The sequence below is a fragment of the Electrophorus electricus genome, chromosome 4 (genome assembly GCF_013358815.1).
Source record: "Electrophorus electricus isolate fEleEle1 chromosome 4, fEleEle1.pri, whole genome shotgun sequence".
NCBI lineage: Eukaryota > Metazoa > Chordata > Actinopteri > Gymnotiformes > Gymnotidae > Electrophorus > Electrophorus electricus.
In genome coordinates, this window is record NC_049538.1 from 26,953,147 (window position 1) to 26,972,568 (window position 19,422).

Below are 19,422 nucleotides of genomic sequence, written 5' to 3' on the forward strand. Positions count from 1 at the left end.
TATGAACAGTTAAATATATCTCCCTATCCAGTAAAATGCAATGCATACCTCAGTACTGAATCAGACCTTGTATAGTGTTTGTTTCTAGTTGTATATAATTATTATGACACCACCAGGGCATTAATTGTGGATTGTATATTTGTATTGTTGATTTGATAAGAAGCAATCAAAGCATTCCTGTTAATAGGATCTATACAACCGCATTTATCATCCTGGTGTAAAGGCTGCTCATTCTGAAGCTCTGGATGCCGAGACTCTAAATTCAAGACCGACTCATTACCTAAAAACGTTCCTGACAAGCTCACCTCATCAAACTTACGTGCCTGAGCATGAGTCATGAAGCATGTAGGGAATACATGCTCTAATGTCTGATCAGAAATGGCCACATTTTCCAGTGGTTCATCCACAGCCTCAGGAAGTCGAAACAGTGTACCACCAGCAATGTCATTACTAAGGATAAATGAAATACCCTTTACTGGTAATTCAGAACTAACTGACAGAGGACCATAGAGAACAAAGTTTAAGACAACTAAACTATCTACCAATCAGGACTGAAGAAATAGACAATTTACTCTTCACTCTGAATCAGGGTGACATTTGCTAGAAAGAGCATTTTAATCTCTGTGGACTAAAACACTGCAGTGTTTCAATGTCATGTTTGCCTCCTTTGGCATATCATGTGATTCACCCGATGCACTGACATTCTTTCTGCTGCCATTACTGTTTAGTCTTCATTCCCCTGTATAGAGGGGTGTCCACAAGGCAGAGGGGTAGTTCACAAGACAAGGCACTTGCATATGCATGAACACCTATTGTATGGCCATAAAGCCTCAGTAACTATTACTACTCATCTGTTCACTACATGAAATGGCCAGTAGTCATCCAGTACAATTCTTAAGTGTCAACTACTGAATGCAAATCTCTGTAGCAGAAAACACACAAATCTGGGTTTCACTGCACGGCAGAGGACAGGGCCACTGTGCAGTAAGTTGGTAGTAAGGTTTGACTATTTCTAACCTCAAGGTTATATCATCCTCCATCCCATGGTCTTTGGCTTTCAGAGCTGTTTCTTGTTTGTTTGTGCATACCTGAGTGTCCTGAGCAGCTCAGGTATATTTTGTAATCACACTTAACGATACTTGATTTGTGTTTACAGCATCTCCGTACTCTGACCTTGCCTACAATGTGTGAATCTGATCAATCTTAGGTACACTTGGCAGCGTTTTGCAACTATGTGGTTTTAATCTTTGACTCGTAGAACAGACTTGAACTGTGCCAAGTCAGAACGGCATTCAGCTCCAGGAAAGGTAATGCATGATTCAATAGATAAAACAGGGTGAATGGAATTGAGATAAGCTTTATCACCCATTTGTTCGTTGACTGGCAATGTGTTTATTTCCAGAACTGTGCCACTCAGAGGGCCTGTGGTTGTTTAAATGGTCATCGGTTGTATATTTTGCGGGGCTACTCTCTAAAATTATTTTCATGAACATTTCTATGAAACCAATGTGATCTTTTTATAAGATGCTATTTCTTAGGAACTGTCATGGGACGCTCCACCCACGATTCATGTGGTACGGACTGCAGCATGCAGGGGGGTTCACCCTTGTTTGTGGCCACACCCTCCGTGATGGCACACACCTGCATGGGGATTACTGTTGAGTGTCTTTCTATTTAAACCTCCATCAGTGCATGCCTATGTGTTGGTCATTGTTAATGTCGTTTGCTTCTGTCATGTTCTGTCTTCGTTGTTGGTTTAACTGTTTGTGTTTATGTTCAATGTCGTTACTATGTGTGAGTGCCACCAATGTCGTTCGTTTTAATGTCATTTAACAAAGTCGAGGGAGTCTGTACGTCCTGTTCCGCGCCCTGCGGCACTCGGGCCGTTACAATTCATAACTCATATAGCAGGATATACTCGATAATGAACATTGTTTGTCCATACAGTAAACCTTATGGTAAACCTAGCTATGTGTCAAATACAATTTATGAACTGTACTAGTACTATATAGAGCAAAATGAAGTTTGGGCCACCCATGATTGGAATGTGAGACTGTCACTGCAGAGCTCAGTGCAATTCCTAGAATGAATGGTGTGGGCTCTTTTCTAGAACAGAAAGAATGGTGACTAGCCCTGTCCTGCATTCTGTTTTTAATCACTGTTCCTTCTGTCTCCCATTCCCTTAATCCTTATTTATGACTGTACCAGTTCTGCTGACAGCCACAGATGATTAGAGACTAAATAATTTAAGTCGTAACCTTTGTCTGGAAGAGGCACTTAGGCAATATTACAAGAGCACAGTGCTGCAGCCACTTGAATGAGAAATATGTGAGAGTGCAAGAGGGAGAAGGCAGCATATTTGGCAGCATCAGTGTATCTAAAGCATAGCAGAAGGATAGCAAAGCCGTACTATATCTCTCTGCTATTCTGTTGAGGACAGACACACACATGGATACTGACATTGGTGCGCGCGCACACACACACACACACACACACACACAGGAGAGTGGTGGTCAGGAAGCAGAGAGGAACATGAACATCATCTCCTCAAACCCAAGGTTTCCCAGTCCATGCTGACAGACAAGGAGAGGAAGAATATGTCTGTGTTTCCTTTTATGACTCTAGGGTATCCTTTAGTTCCTCTATATGCTGGGCTGTTGTGAACTATATCCCTATATTACATTCCAAATGACTCAGATTAGTACATCCTGTTCCAAGCATTTAGAGCAGAGTAATACTCATTTAAAACATTGCATTTAAATATTTGTGCAGGTCTGTCTGAGATATTGTAGGTTTATTGATCTCTTTTAAAAACTGTGACTTAAGGTCTGGCCTCTGCTACTTTGCAGGCTGGGCCTATAGTGTTATATAAGACAGTATGCTGAGCCAACTTCGCATAGTCAGTGTTTCTGAAACTGCAGCCTGAACCACTTCCAGACAAATTATTCAGGCTTTGACTGGCTCTAGCCAGGGTGTCTCTTCTCACTCAGCAGTGGAGCAAAAAACGAAGCAATTTAAATGCAGCATACTAAAATAAATCACGCACAAGCAGAAAGGGTAACTACACTAAATAATTGGGATTATTTGCATCATTCTTGCTGGAGACTTGTTTATAGCCTTTCTAGTGTTATCCACTCATAAACCACATGCAGCATTTACTGGGTCAAGTCAGGCAAGGGAGACAGATTTTAGCTATTTTAGTAATGCTTAGCTAGCTGGTGCTACAGCTGTGTAAAACTGAAATCTGTGAAAGTGGAGAAAGAAGGTGGCCAGACACTATGATTATTTGGTACTGTTCAAAGTGAAATATGTAGAGGCAGCATATGGTTATCACAAGAGCCCTGACTGGACTGCAAAACAGGAGCAAGGTTCTCTCTCTCTCTCTCTCTCTCTCTCTCTCTCTCTCTCTCTCTCTCTCTCTCGTTCTCTCTCTCTCTCTCTCTCTCTCTCTCTCTCTCTCTCTCTCTCTCTCTCTCGTTCTCTCTCTCTCTCTCTCTCTCTCTCTCTCTCTCTCTCTCTCTCGTTCTCTCTCTCTCTCTCTCTCTCTCTCTCTCTCTCTCTCTCTCTCGTTCTCTCGGTGGAAGTGGCTTTTTTTGCACTGACAGTGGCCTAGCTGTAACTGCTGCAATAATTGAGATAGTTGATGTCATAGGGGCAGGTGCAGCTATTGTAGACTACCACTGCACTGCGTACCATAGAGAGTATGGGAGGAGGATCTGAGTGTATCTGTAAAACAGACCTAGATGCAGTTCAAAATAGAAATAGTGCAAATAAGGACATCTGTGGAAAGATTTTAGGTCAAAAATTAAAGGTCTTGCTATGAACAAACAGATGATTCTAATAACAGCTGAGAGTCAGAACAAAATGCTGAACACGAAATCTTCACCTCTTGTCATTTGAATAGAGATGTTACACCTTTCTTCTGTTATTATTCATTCTATTCATGTTTCGTTGTTAACTTCTTTTTACATGTGATTCGTTTAAGTATGGATCCATAACGAAATCAGTGAGGTGTCACCGGAAATAAATGGAGGTTGCGTGCGTTATGCAGATAGGAAAAAATACGCTCACGCCTAATGTCAACACAGCTAACCTATACTGCAGAAGCACTCAATACGTTTTTAAATCATTTTGTTTTATTCTATTTTATTTTATTTTACCACCGGAAGAAGACAAACCAAATTCAATCTTTCTGGTTTAACTTTTTGAATTTAACGTTAAACAATCATTAGCAAATTGCAGGTATATTTCTATTAAATCTACTGTTCAACCGTTTTCCTTTCTGTAGTTTAAACATGTAACTACAAACGAAAATAACAGAAAGCCTTTCCCTTATGTCTAGCACAGATATAGCTAATGGATCCAGACAGGACTCCCGCCCTTTCTGGTTATACTTGCGTTTATTTAATTTGTATTATTATAATTAGTGTTATTATACTATACGTGTAATTCCATCGAATAATTAAAATGAAACGTGCACATATACAGTTAAAACCGTTGCTAAATTTGGATGACATATAAAAGCCACAAGTGACACTAAATGAAGAGCCGTTTGAAAGCCGAAAGGGCTCTTGTTGCTGAGAGGAGCAAATGATCTGTCTCACAAAAAAATAAAAGAGCCGGTATTCCCATCGCTATGACCTTAAATATCCTAATTCCCATTACTATAATATAGGTACCTGTGATGGCCCGAGTGCCGCAGGGCAAAGAGCAGGACGCACAGACTCGCTCGACGAAGACAAATGTTTATTAACATACGATAGACACCGGCACTCACTTATAACACAAACTGAGAACGTGAACACACATAGGGCGAACAAAAACGTGAACATGATTAATGACTGGAGGGGGTTTAAATACATACAAACGTGACAAGAGTAAACCGATGCAGGTGTGTGCTTAAACATAGGTGTGGTTATACACGAGACCCAGTCCACTAAGAACTCCAACAGCACCCGGAGGGCCATACCACGTGAACGTGACTACCTTATAGATCAGAATTCCCGCCACTATGCTATAGGTACCTTAAAGATCAGAAACCGACAATGGGACAAAGGTTGTGGGCGTGTTGACATGGTATGTTGAAGTCAGTCTCATAACGTAAAACAACAACAAAAAACAAAAACAACAACAACAAAAAAAACATGACTTCATAGCTGCCTGTGCTACTAGAAGTTTTCCACTGAAGACTCCAATAATTGGAGTGTGTTCAGGGCAGTGGCCATGCAAATAACTCGTTTTTATGGGGATAGTAACAACTTTACTTGAGCACTGCAGTCACTACTCCTTAGCTAGAGTGGTTAAAAGTGGTTAAAACCTGTAGGAATTGGCAAGATTTAAGACAAATACATCAAACAGGAAGATACATGTTAGTTATTAGGCCTTTTTTATATTATACAATGGACATATATCAAAACTCAAGAAACACTATTCATTCAATTTCATGCTTAGATGACAACTTTCTGTTCTGCTAGACTACAAAACTTTAATTCAAGCATTAATTTCCTTTTAATGGTTTAGGATGTAATATGTGAAAGAATGCAGAAACAAATTTAACCGCACTCATAAACTAAGCAGAAGCAGGAATGTTGTTTCCATTTCAAAGGTAATTCTCATGCTGTTACTTAGAGAACACTGGAGGTTGTAGTTGCTTCATCGCAGCATCTCGGAGGGGGAGACGTGGGCTCGTGGGAACAACCTTGAGCACAGTGGCCACATCTGGTGAGCCTTGATAATTTCTGGCATGAGTCAAACTTTTGATATCAGCTTGTATTCACCTGCAGTCTGATTAAGAGCAACGACTCCAGATCAAGCAATTGAAACGTAAAAACAGGCTACGATCGCGCCACCTAGCAGGCGGAAGCCATTCTTAATGCACTAGCACGCGGTAGCAGCCTCCTCTAGTGTCGAAACTCAGGCAGCGAGACAGGCAGTGATGGATGAATAAAGCGGGCTTTAGTGTTTAAAAGCCGTCTGCCCAACCCAACCCTGGGAAATCAATGACATTTTCCCAGTTTCTTCCCACTGTCAGTAGAACTGCGAAATTTACCCAGAAGTGTGGAGAGCATCTTGCAAAAATCTTCAGTGATCTGAAGATTATGACAAATATCAACAAACTTCTTTATTGCACAACAATGAATATTCCCTGTTAAGTGGAATATATATATATATATATATATATATATATATATATATATATATATATATATATATAAGTGGAAACCCAAGTCCTCTTTCCTCTTTTGCATGAATTTTATAGGTAGAGCAAGTGCCATTTCGCAATTGGCTGTCGAAGTGACCACATCATTAATTTCCAGTGCTCGTCCTCTTTGGCCTTTTCCTTCCCAATACTAGCCTTACCAATCAGGTGCTTGGAGGATTTCTTGCCAGGGCGTCTCTCATAGACAGAGACTTTGATGGTGCACTCCCTTATCTGTGTGTCAGGCAGCACAAAAATCAGGACTTCGTTAAACACCGTCACGTCACAGTGAATCTTCTCTGAGGTTTTCTGGTGGCGAATTTTACACTGGTTGCACAGAACACTGGTCCTGGCATAAAGTGCTGGAAACAGAAAGATCATATAACTTTAGTGCCACCCCGAAATAACCAAGCAAGTCCACATTTGACTGTACTTTTGAAAACATGCATTACAGTAGCAGTCAAAAGGATTGGAAACACCTGATTGAATGTATATTTTTGAGTCTTAAAGGCATTTTAATCTAATGCTTTATGCTTAAATTTGTTTATGACATATGTCTTAAAAACAAATATATGTATAAACCATATGTCTGCTCAGCAAGCATGTGTGTCCAGTCCTTTGTCTGGTACTGTAGGTAAATGCCCTCTTCACCTTACAATTTTGTGGAGACATAATTTACCTCTCTTTGTCTTACTGGACTGGGAAAGTGCTCTGACTTTCAGGACTCCCAATTCCAGTCTCTGAGATGTGGGCATGTATCTCAGAGACAGCAGGACTTCTCCAACAATATCCTGAAAGTGAACGAGTACTAGGCATCTGCTCTTGGAATATTTCACATTAATTGTAATAGGCTGGCTGTTACAGTATGTTTTCCTCTGTACAACAGTTTGTTCAGAATGTTGACTTTACAACCTGTTTATCTGGCCTTGTTTTAACTCTTTAATTCTTTTTCTTTTTGGAGCATTTTTGGGAGAGAGACTCACTTTTTTTGCTTTTTGTAGGTCCTCTAGCATTCTCAAGGGATGTGAAATTTTCAGACTGTTCAGAGGTACCCGGACCTCCCCCAGAATGCCATGTCTGGAGTATTTATCAAAATCTCTGATCTGAAAGAACAACAGATGTAATACAGAAATAATACACATGGTTGTGCAATGTATAATGCACAAAAAGCATTCCATTTTTCAACTCAGATCTTATTTATTTAAATGACAATATGGCTGGATGATCAGCATCAAATGTTGGCTAAGATTTTGTGATAAGCAAAATTTGTGGAGAAACTGAAGTGGCCTAATAGAGTGCAGTGTGAATACGAGCTTGAGCTCCTTTGGGTTAAAATTCTTCCAGGATATTTTTAACTCAATCTGCCACAAAATCAGTAAACCTGAAAAAAAGTGTACAAGCCTTGACTGGCATTGCAGGCCTTCCCTGGCAACAGTCTAAATTTATAACCAAGTTCTGGCTTTTTCACCCTCACCTCGAACCGGACCATGACCCTGGGCACCTCCTCCTCAGCCAGCTTGCAGGAGAACTGGTCTCTAAATGTGGGGTTGCAGGAGTCCTTGACCAGGCGTGTCTGCCACTCCTGGAGCACGCACATTAGGTGCGGCTCTTCACACTCTGCCGAGGCCCATAGCAGCCGCACGCGGACGAACAGGCATGTGCTGCGGCTGAGCTCCCGCGCCGCCAGCACAGTGACAAACAGCTGTGACTGCACCCGGTCATAGAAGAGCAAGAAGCGGAGTGAGCCCTGCACACGCTCCCTGCATGTCTCGCCCAGGCTGTCCGTGCTGCTGCCCAGCTCAGAGCTGCGTATCAGGCAGTTGCTCAGCTGCTCAGTCTTGTCCTGACATGACTCCAGCTGAGGCAGTGACATGGAGCAAGTGTGGCTGAGTGGTTCAGTTTCCTAGTGTGTTAGTATAATGCTGTTCCTAACCTATGTATTTAACAAGAATGCCTGATATCTGTTTCTTTAATTTAATAACGATAATCATCTAATTATGCTGAACTGATTATTTTTTCATCTTTAATCACAGGCTTAAATCTAATCACTTGAAAATATGAGTTCATGATTATCTCTAATTATCACAGTTTTTTTCTTCTAGATTTTCTAGAAAAACATACAAGGTAAACAATTTTTCTAGACGGAAACAATACCAGGTAAACACTGCAAAAATGAGTTCTAAGGAACACCTATTTACAAACCAAACATGATGTCTTGTTTAAGCAAGGTTGAGGTGAGGAGAAAGAGGCCAGGGACTTACAGTGTGACAAGCTTGAAGCTCAGAATTATGTCAATAAATGAAAATTAATAAATGAAATAAATCTCCTACTAAGGAAAAGTACCTGGACAGAAGATCAGAGTTCTAGGACTCAAAGGACTCACCTTATAGTCTACTGATTTGGAGTCATTTTGAAGATTCTCATGCTTCTCAGACTGGCTGTCTAATAGTGAGCCAATACCTGCAACAGTTATTATTATATATACGATGTATATACAATTACAGATTTTACTCATTGTTATTTTTCAGACCCCTAGTATTCTCTTGCCTTTCTTCCCTAATAGTGTACATCTTTTCTATATTTACAACAGCAGTGTCAACAAAAAATGAACAGTAAAGGTTATAATTTGACCTATTGTATATTTGAAATGAAAGTTTTTGTAACTGAAACATACCAGTGTATTTGGAAGCAGGTGCCTGTACACAGTATAGGTGTACCTGCCATATCAGAATGCAGAAGGCCACGAGAAAGAGAATGACAGAAATACCCAAAATAGTGTACTTCACTTCCTTTGTGAGCGGTATGTGAATGTCCCAAAAAAAGCTCTTCAGCATAGCAGGGAGCATGTTCTGGTGCCATGGACAGCCTTAGACAGAAAGAGACACACACTGCTGTCCCTGTCTGCTTCTTGATAGTCAAACTATAGACTGCAATTTACAGCACCTAGTTGGCACTTGAGTGATAAGGACACTTTTTCCATGCTTCGTAGTGCAGCATATTCACATACAAAGGATAAAGAGACGAAACCAGTATTTTGTATCAGTGTAATAGGCAACATCATTTCTTAAACATTACAAACTACAGTAAACTTCAAAAATACCTACAGCAGCATGAGTAACCTGTACAAATATATAACTATTTCAAAAATAATGTCTGAAAAGTGCACACCACAGCTTCATAATGTAGTTTATTTCTGTCTCCACTTACCTTTTAATGAAAATATCTCTGATTGTAGGTAGGCTAAAGCCTATTGAACGTCAGTTTCAGTTCATCTTCCCATTGATTGGAGATATCACCTGACAGACTATCAATACACAACTGAAAACCAGTCTGAGTACTTTCTTATTGGTCATGCCTGAAAGCCTCACTTCCTGTCCTTATTCCCGAGCTCATCCAGAATATATACGCAGTGGCTTGCTGCAGCCACTACAGAAAGAATCTACTCTTTTCTGCTCGACTGTTCAGCTACTTGGGATGCAGTTGCGGCTTGACATTTGTTTGATCACAATATGCAAACATCCAATTTTGAGATTAGAGAATGTCTCAGTGAAACATGCATGAATGTTCTTTCGTTGATAAGTTTATCTTTTAAGTCCTTTTCTTGGTTCTTATTATTTCAATTCTTTTTTGATGTTATGGCAGTGCTTGTGAACTGCTGATCTATACACACGCTGTGAAGGAAGGGCTCGTTTTGGACATCATTTCAACAGTCAACAGTTGAATACGAGGGTTTTTATCAGGAATGTTTTCAAATATTTTAGTACTTTTTCTTAGAAAAAAACACAAATCTGTATTAAGAACCTTCATTGCATAAATTCGCCTTCATTCCACACTATTACAAAATCACACTTTGTATCTTAGAAAGTCCAATGAAGTTTTCAAGGCCTAAACTAACGTAAGTGACACCGAAACCCACCTGCTGTAGGAACAATAGAGAATGTCCTCATGCACTATTTCTGCATCCCTATTTGCCACAAACAGGAAACAGACTTAGGCTGGAGATTATGCTAGCTCAACATGTGGCAAGAGGCCTTTCTGTCTTTGTTTGCTAGCAAACATTCTTACCTATGACAATGTTCACTTTACAGGTCACATGCAACAGAATAACAAAACACCCATCGCATCAGTTTTTAATAAGAAAAGCTCTCTACAAAACATTGCACTATTTGCCTAATCATTACACATCCGGGATCACACTTATCTGAAGTGCAGAAAGAGATGAACAAAAATATCTGTGATGAAAATTAATTTATATAATTTGTATCAACTTGTAAACTTCTTGGTGCTTTACAGTATATTGCACATTATACGCCTGGACAAATCTACAATCTACAACTGAACAAATCCCAAAAAAAGATTAAAAAGATTAAATCTACATTTAAAAGGTTAATTCTGCATGTTCTTCAATCTTATAATTCCTGAAATAATAATAATAATAATAATAAAGCACGACTTAAACCTTAAACTACATATGCAATTATGCATCTAATAATACAGGAAACTTTGGTTTGATAACATATATTGCCAATCGTTCACCAGTGTAATGCAAAAATGAGCCGTGATCCTTTGCAGTCAAGCCTCCAATCACATCCCAGACAGAGGTGATGATCTCTTCTGTGCTTAGGGGGCCTGTGGGCAGAACAGTAAAATTAAAAGCAAATCTTTTACAAGGTGGCAGTAGGAGCATGATGGGAAAGGCATGTTTGATGTAGGCTATGAAAAGGGACATAGGAACAGTAAGCAGGAGCAGATCTAGAGCAACACAGTTCAGCAAGGGAAAGACGCTTTTGCTGTGTCCTTTATGACTTTCTGATTAAACATGCTTTATAAAACTACCCTACTCCTTTACTTGAACCCCACTGAGCAGTGAAGGCAAGGCTTTACCTGTTGTGCCCCCATACTGGTGAGGACCCAGCCTGGATGGATGGCCATACAGAGGATCCCGTCTGTCTCCAGGTCTACTGGTCCAAGCACTGGTCAGCATGTGAAATGCAGGCGGCCCAGGCACATTCATACACTTGATGCTCTGTATGCTGGTACACTCACCCCAGTTGAGCTCCACTGAGCCCAGCAATGAGCTCATGTTGATAACTGTCACCCTGTGGATACCCATGCCAGTACATTCTTTAACATCAGAAGCACAGCATGTCAGACAGCACCAAGCTCTGATTGTACAGCCAAACATATGTTCAGGTTAGGGAACATTAACTAGAATATTGATCTGATGGGCTGAGATTGTGTGAGATTATTAGATGTAAGCACCGCCGTTGCCTCGGTTGGGCCCCTGAGCAAGGCCCTGAACCCTCAATTGCTCAAGTTGTACTCAGTCATAATTGTATGTTGCTTTGGATAAAAGTGTCAGCTAAATGCTATTAATGCAAAAAGCATCTTTAAAGCCAGTGCAAGACATGGTCTGGAATATGAAGATTTTGAGTAAACGTTTTACTGTTGAGTTAAATAATACCGATTTAAAAAATGTTTTGTTTTTTTTTAAATTGCAGACTATTTGCGGGTCTATTTGCAGACCCGCAGTATCAGAGCCTTACAAGTACGCCTCTAGTGGTTAATTTCAGAATTGCCGTTACTTTCCTGCCTTTACGAGAGAATTTCAATGTAACATATCCGAAAGTTTTTTTGGTTTTTTTTAGTAAGAAAAAGTAGATAGTATACGTAATAACGCTGCTTTCAAGTGTACGTGGGGCTGCAATTTAATTTGAATGTGACAGTTTTGGGAGTTTCTGGACCAAAGTGTATGCAGTACGTAATAACGCTGCTTTCAAGTGCAGGTGGGGCGGTAGCTTTGTACGAGAGGAACTCGTTAACCTAGCGTACGTTCATTTGTCAAAGAGAATACTGAGATTATGAAATGGGTATTGTAGACTATAAGCTTTCTGGTATATATCAGTTTTGGCCTATTTTACTGGGGTTTTGAACTCACTCTTAAAAATGGTCCTTTAATAAATGAAATGGCTCTATTTAGAACCGCGAGTTCTGTATATAACAATTTCATGCTTATGTGGGTCTTTGTATGGTGAATTGGCTCTTCAGATTGGAAAATGTGTTGTATATGGTTCTATATAGCACCAAGAAGAGTTCTTCTACTGTTGTCACTGTCACACACACACACACACACACACACACACACACACACACACACACACACACACACACACACACACACACACACAAGCAAATCACCAAAGAACTCATGAATGTGTAGCACAACATTTTGTGGGCTTTTTTGCTGTATGCCACAAATTTTGTAAATGTACAACTGTTGCCACTGATTAGGTGCCCACTGGCCCCAACCACCCCCGATCATGGATATAACACCCCCAAATCATACCAAAATATTTATCACTTTAAAACAGAAAATCTGCAAAGTACTAAGAATTGTTGAGCTCACATTTATTGATTTAACTGAATAAGGTACAAGTCTTTTGACATTTTGTTGAGATGGTCTATATCTGTAATGAGAAAAACTGGAAAAACTGACATTAGTAGTCTGCTTTTGGAATTTTTAAAATTATTTGAACACACTGTCATTATAAATAGTTTCTTTGCTGGAAATTAAACAAATTATGCATTCAACCATGAGAGAAGACAAAAATACCCTAAAGTAAAGATAGACTGTTCAGGTACTGGGCAGGGGCCACCGACATACATTTTCCTTACATTAGACTTAACACAGAAAACAATAATCCTCTGAGGACACTTTTTAAACATAATGGTCTAGGACTCATCGGTGTCACTATATCATTCCTTACAACTGGATAGCAAATTTGAGCAAAAAGGTGACCAAGCACACTAGAAGCAACTTTTATATTCACATAATGAACACGAAAGGGATTTTTCCCACCCAAAAATGAAGAACTGAATAATCATTAGATGTTTGTTTCTTTGTCCTCAATATGTGCTGATGTTAAAACACTAGACTAAAAGTAAAGTATTTACAAGTAGACTTGATTAAGGGTCATTATTTCACTCACTGAATAAACAGAGGGATCTTTGGGCAAAGGTGAAAAATGCAGGCCAAGTTTCACCCTGGTCCTCTGAATGAAGGATTACTTTCAACGGTTTAGCAAACTTAATGGAGCCATAAGAGATAAAACAGTGCTTTGATGTTTCAATAAAGTGCACACCACAAAAGCATGTCCCAAAAAAACCCAAAAACCCCTCTGTGGCCAACTGGTCATGCCTGCTCCACAGTCATGACAGGCACACAGTCTCCTGAAAAGTGCCTTTGCTTCGTTGGTATTGCATAATTAACCACTGCTGGATCAAAGAACACCAGTGTCTAAACAAACAAAGTATTTGGTTGTAATGTTGGCTCAAAAGGGACACAACAGTTTCAATACTTCTAGTGCAAAATAATACAAAATCAGTAATAGCATTCAGGGAACTAAAAGTATTGTGTTGGTCTTAACGTAGTTTCCCCATATTGTCTTTGGATTCAAAATATTGGTATAGTTAACTTTTCAAGCCGAGAAAATTAGCCATTATTAAGCTATGCTTTTTGGGAAACTTCTCTTGTGTGTGACAGTTACATAATTACAATACGTTTTTTCAAAAGCATGATTGGTGTAGTGCTTCCTATTTTCAAAGTTTTCTTGGGTTCTGACAGGTGAACAAAAATTACACCAACAAAATGAGCTGACAGTATAGACTTAATTTCTACCCCTGCTGTGAAAGGAGAGCAAGTTGTGAACTACATCGCCCTGTGCAACTCCAACATCCCACGTCTGCTGCTACTACAGTATACTTCCGCTAGGGGGGCAGAGACTTCACTTGGTGACTGCGTGGACTGCATGTGCCAGGTATTCGACGTTTCCTGAAGTTACCCCTGCCACAGAGATACGGCCATCCTTTGTCATGTAGACAGAGTAATCTTTAGTCAGACGCTCCACCTGCCAAAGAGATAGATAATACATTTATATAGAGCCCTTTTAAAACTAAAAGGTCACTTAAACGTTATACACAGAATCATAGGCAAAATAAGCAGAGAGTGTACGAACAACTCCACACCACAAGTGCATGTAGCTTCCTCTCACTGGAAGTGACCAATCCACAGGTGGTGGGGATGTCCCTGGTGGGACTCACCTGCTCAGGGTTGAGGCCAGTAAAGCAGAACATTCCGATCTGGTCAGTAACGTGTTGCCAGTTGTGAGTGGATCCCTCCTTTTTAAGGTTTGATACGAGCAGGTCTCTCATCTTAATGATGCGGTCAGCCATGCTTTTCACCTCCACAAGCCTAACAAAATCATACCTGTCACTGCTGTACCCACTGCTGCCATCGCTTAAGACATTTTGTTCAGTGACTAGTCCAAGGGACACTTCCAGCCAACATGTTAATGAAAATTAACAGGACCAACTTAGCATGATGCTAACTGGCTCCTACAAACTTTCACCCTTTTTAAAGTATAAATTAGAAACAAACTATTATGTGAAACATCACTGGGAGACTAACCACTCCTTGTAGAGTTCGGGCGTGTTGAGGATGGTCGCTGCGATGCGAGCTCCGTTCATCGGAGGGTTGGAGTAGATGGGACGAATGAGGATCTTCAGCTGTGACTCCACACGCTTGGCCTCCTCCGCATCCTTACACACCATAGTGAAGCCGCCCACACGTTCACCTGCCCACACACGCCTACCTTAACTCACTGCCCCTCCTGCTCCTTACTGAACGCTAGCCATCCCAGCTTGGCTTGAACACGTTACACTGAGTGGCACTCACCATACAGACCCATGTTCTTAGCAAAGGACTGGGAGAGAACAACGTTGTGGCCTTGTTCAATGAAGTGGCGCACAGCCCACGCGTCTCGGTCGATGTCCCCACTAGCAAAACCCTGGTAGGCCATGTCAAAGAACACCAGCAGATTTCTTTTCTGTTGGACAGAACGATGCGTGTTACTTCCGCGCCTGTTACTGCATTCATTTTTTGGAATTCTGAAGGCAGAAAGCTTAATATTTTATTACTGTTTTTTTCAGATACAGTTTCCATAACTGTACAGTTTGGTACCTTAATAACAGCAGACATCTCCTTCCACTGCTCTGGCCGGGGGTCCACTCCTGTGGGGTTGTGAGCACATGCGTGTAGTACAATGATGCTCTTCTCTGGGATTTTCTGAGGGAGATAAATCAGGTATGCAAATCCCTCAGCAAGTTTCTTTCTATGTTCCCCCGTTAGCCTCCATCGGCTGGGATGAGTACATTTAACACGTTGCTCTTACTGAAGTTAGTGTGTCACATCAGTTAGACTCGAAGTGTTACTGATTAAATGCATCAATACTAACATTTGGGTAAGAAAACGGAACTGTGGCACAAGTATTTACTATATTTTTTTCCCCCCCAGCATTAGAAGCATTGATAGAAACAGATGCACAAACGTCCCTTGGACATAGACCAGACGTCAAAAATTATATAAACAAAATGTTACATTAAGAATGTTATTTGGCATTAGTGGAATTTGTCCTGCAAGTTCAGATTTCATCCTGTCTGTGAAAAAAGTATTTAAGTGTTAAAAGCTTTTTTTAAGGCTCTGATAAATATAGACTTGATCTGCTTTTGTGTCCGTTTCATCAGCATTTACCCCTAGCATGTAACAGGAGGATAGTCAAGCATACATGTTGCACTGCCCCATGCCATTCAGTAGAGGCACATCCATTCCTGTTTTCCTTAGAAATGTAGAACAAAATCCATCTAATCTAAAAAAGACAGCTTATGCATCAACAGAGTGTACTGAGTAGCCCTGGGTGGACCTGTGAAAGTGCACAAATATGACAGAGCTGGTTCTGGATGCTCTGTTCCAAGACTGAACTTATTGTTTGTACTCTCACTACTCTGCATCAAATAACTAATAAACCTTGTCGCCTACATCTGAGTTTTTGTGAAGCAAATGCCACAGAATACAAACAAATGCCCTCAAAATGATCTTGCAACTCACTGAGATGTCATGCAGGGCTCCCTTGAAGTCAAAGCCACAGGTCTTTGGATCATAGTATGTATAAGCCTTCAGCTGCATGCCTGCGTCCCTGAAGATGGGCGTGTGGTTGCCCCAGGAGGGCTTAGGCAGGTACACATCACGGGTTGCAGTGTGGAACCGGGACTGTTTCATACACAAGAGAGAACAACTAAGAGAAGGACAGTGGTTCTTGTATGTGTAGTCCTCTAAGCCAGAACTAAATCACAAATTACCAACCAGGAAGTTGGCCCCAACCCGCAGAGATCCGGTCCCCGAAATGGACTGCACGGTGATGCTCTGTGTGTGGGCGGGAAAGAATAGAATGGTAAGACAAAAATGTCTTCCCTTGGAGTCAGCTTCTCTTTTAAAACAGCATAGGTCTATGGATCTTCCCCTTACTCTGCCACTCTTGAGGACTTCATTGTCAGATCCAAGAGCCAGCTGAGCACAGGCCTTGTTAAATTCTGCAAGTCCTCCAATGGGAAGATACTCTTTATCCAGCTTTTTAGCAGCAATCTGAGCCTCAGCCTGAGCACACCCAGAATTTACAATAAGTCATCTCTTCAAAGTTTCTCTCTCAATACTGGGATGAGAACAGAGAAGCTTTTTCAAAGCATACGTGATTATAATTAATACGGCAGGTATCCAATAAAACATGGAATAATAAGTTTTAATCAGTAGCTGGGTACTAACAGAAAAGAATATCTAATAATGAGAAAAGCTAAAGGGCATTCGAGTCATCAAAAATGAGCAGAATAGGTTACACCTTGCGAACGCAGCTGAGCACGTAGGGCTTGCCATTATCGTCACGATAAGCCCCCACTCCAAGATTCATCTTCTTGGGGTTGGTATCACGCTTGAAAGCCTCCGTCACCCCCAGGATGGGGTCGGGAGGGCCCATCTGTACTTCTGACCACCATGAGCTGCAACACAGAAGCAGGGTAGCATAGCACTGTAAAAGAATGCTTACTGAGTAGATCAAAATGTTAGCCAAATGATATTTAAAAATACAATAGGCCAAACTTCTTAGAAAAATACTACATTTCATTAACTAGATTACAGCCTATGGCTATCCATCAGCAAGGGGTAATGAAAAGGTCAAACACTTGTTCCACAACACTCAGAGTCATGCTGAACTGAAATACTCTTGTGCCATTTCAATGACCGTGATCCCTGAAGAATCTGAAACAGTGCCACAGACTAAGGTTGAACGTCTTTAAATATAACCCTAACCCTAACCCCTCATGCACCCTGGTACTGTGGTCATCTGGAGTGCTTGCCCAGAACAGGCTCAGGTCGCTTTTTACTATGACTTGCCATCACCTGAACATGGCAATTTAGCTTCATTTGTGGCCTAACCCCCAAAACTGGCTACTACTGTGATATGAAGTGCTTATAAAATAATTCAACAATTCTCCTTGCTAAAGTAGGCTTTAGTAAGAGCTCTGTCCTCCTTGTGAAACACTGATACTACCATTAATGACATTTACTCAGAGTCATGGGAGAACTGCAGGGCTTAAGCAAGCCTCATAAGGGGTAAAACCATGCATCATCCTTCTTTCAAAGCAATTGGCTAAAATCGTTTAAAAAGACAATCCATATTTAGTCTAAAATTAAATTCATGACATAGCTCATCTATTCTTTCATATTTAAGTATACGTGACAATTGCGCAGTCCAAAATTAGACAAAGGCCTGAAGGTTCAAAAGTTTCACCACTTGCCACTCAGAACAGGCAGAGTCATGGGCGAGGCGAACCAATGACATGTGGTTTCCAGTTTCCACCCTCTTGACCACAGCCAATCACGACCCACCCGAAGACACGCCCCAGGACAGGCTATCTACACACATAAAGCAGGACTTCGCCGCGTGGTGGCGCCGCATCAAAACGTTAACATCTGTTTGACAGTGTACCGCAATTCATGGAATCGTCTATTACCCCATAGCCAAAAACAACCTATCATCTACGACGAATGTCGTTACCTGTGATTGAGTAAGGGCGAAACTTGTCTCCAGGATGGTCTGTTACTAAAAATGAAAATTCGGCCGATTCTGATAGTAATCGTACACTAGTGATTAAAATAAAAGGACGTTAGCGCAAACTTTTCTAACGAGTGACAATAACCCAAAGCTTTCCTACCCAGTCAGAATGCAATTCCTTTAGGCGAGTATAAAATCACATTAAATATCATCTCGCACTCATCACCCACAATACAATACAAAGAAAAACGAAGATCTTAAACTGCCGGTAGGAAAGTAAACTGGGAAAGTTAGCCAACGAGTTGCCAATAATTACAAACTACCCGGGCTACAGCATCACGAATAGCTATCGAGCTAACTAGGTATGATTCTCTTCAGACTTTGCAAGCCGTTTGCTTGCAGTTGTGCAAAATATTATTGGGGCACCTTAACTGAGCAACCAGGGTATCCTAACCATCCCAAGACACGAACAACCTTGAAACAACCACACATGCTAGCTAGCTGGGCAGCTATCTGATAAAGCTTTTGGGTGGACTTGCTAGCTGGATCGTTTTTGCCATTTTTTGTTCGTAATAATAGAGATAATAAGGCAGGTTGCACGTTACCGATAGCCGCCACTTAACACGCAGTTAACCAATGCAATGAAATGTGATTACTGTCAAGGTGATAGTAACTAGGTAACCTAGCTATTTTAGCTAGCTAACTCCGCTAAACCACCAGATTGTTAGTCTGCTGCTGCGTTGCTAATCCGACACCAGCCTCCATTTTCTAGTAACATTATTTTTTTTTAAACACCTCTTTACCTTGCGCGGAGTGGTAGCACTCCCAAAGCTGGGGTATAAGCGCCAACTGTTGCGATAATTTTGCTCGACTTTAGCAGGGCCATTGCTGCAACCGTGTCCGCCTGAACCGTGGGCAAGAGGTCTGCTGCAGCAGCGTCGTAAACAGTTATGTTGGTTTGGAACAGCGCCGCCTAGGGCTGTGGAGGCTGGCGGTACTGCAGCGCCGGGTGTCTGAAGTCTGCTAACGACAAATCATTATTAATCATTTTATCAGTAGTAATAAATGTAACTTTAATGTGCTACTAGCTAGTTGTCTTCCTTAACCGGACCAGTTATTAAAAGAACAATACGAAGATTAACAGAATCTAGGCAAAAAGAATGTTTTAAGTGTTTAACTGTATTAATGCCACAAACCTTGAAAATGACTTTCTCTGCATTGTGATTCACTCTGAATTGTCGGAGGCCAACATGTCTATAACCTTCTGCTTCAGTATCTTATAGT

At 40.9% G+C, this 19,422-nt stretch overlaps 2 protein-coding genes across 2 annotated transcripts; both read right to left on the bottom strand.

Moving 5' to 3' along the window:
* Positions 1 to 6,253: 6,253 nt before the first annotated feature.
* On the bottom strand, positions 6,254 to 9,045 carry syt19 (synaptotagmin XIX). Its single transcript, XM_027003925.2, has 6 exons — positions 8,874 to 9,045; positions 8,583 to 8,659; positions 7,674 to 8,057; positions 7,183 to 7,302; positions 6,879 to 6,990; positions 6,254 to 6,561 (listed from the first exon to the last, which is right to left on the bottom strand). The coding sequence occupies exons 1-6, from the start codon at positions 9,043 to 9,045 to the stop codon at positions 6,254 to 6,256; spliced, it is 1,173 nt and encodes a 390-aa protein (XP_026859726.2).
* A 3,541-nt stretch (positions 9,046 to 12,586) lies between these two features.
* On the bottom strand, positions 12,587 to 19,070 carry got2a (glutamic-oxaloacetic transaminase 2a, mitochondrial). The gene is made up of 10 exons (XM_027003991.2): positions 18,942 to 19,070; positions 16,927 to 17,083; positions 16,560 to 16,688; positions 16,398 to 16,457; positions 16,143 to 16,304; positions 15,219 to 15,323; positions 14,934 to 15,084; positions 14,667 to 14,832; positions 14,300 to 14,450; positions 12,587 to 14,106 (listed from the first exon to the last, which is right to left on the bottom strand). The coding sequence occupies exons 1-10, from the start codon at positions 19,022 to 19,024 to the stop codon at positions 13,984 to 13,986; spliced, it is 1,287 nt and encodes a 428-aa protein (XP_026859792.2). The 5' UTR covers positions 19,025 to 19,070; the 3' UTR covers positions 12,587 to 13,983.
* Positions 19,071 to 19,422: the final 352 nt, after the last annotated feature.

Coding starts and splice junctions, on each gene's coding strand:
- got2a (XM_027003991.2), bottom strand. CDS start 19,024: ATGGCCCTGCTAAAGTCGAGCAAAATTATCGCAACAGTTGGCGCTTAT. Junction 16,305..16,397: donor GGGTTGGGGCCAACTTCCTG/GTTGGTAATTTG, acceptor TGTATGAAACAG/TCCCGGTTCCACACTGCAAC. Junction 14,107..14,299: donor CTGGCCTCAACCCTGAGCAG/GTGAGTCCCACC, acceptor TCTCTTTGGCAG/GTGGAGCGTCTGACTAAAGA.
- syt19 (XM_027003925.2), bottom strand. CDS start 9,045: ATGCTCCCTGCTATGCTGAAGAGCTTTTTTTGGGACATTCACATACCG. Junction 7,303..7,673: donor GGGTCATGGTCCGGTTCGAG/GTGAGGGTGAAA, acceptor TTGTTCTTTCAG/ATCAGAGATTTTGATAAATA. Junction 6,562..6,878: donor GTCCAGTAAGACAAAGAGAG/GTAAATTATGTC, acceptor TTCTGTTTCCAG/CACTTTATGCCAGGACCAGT.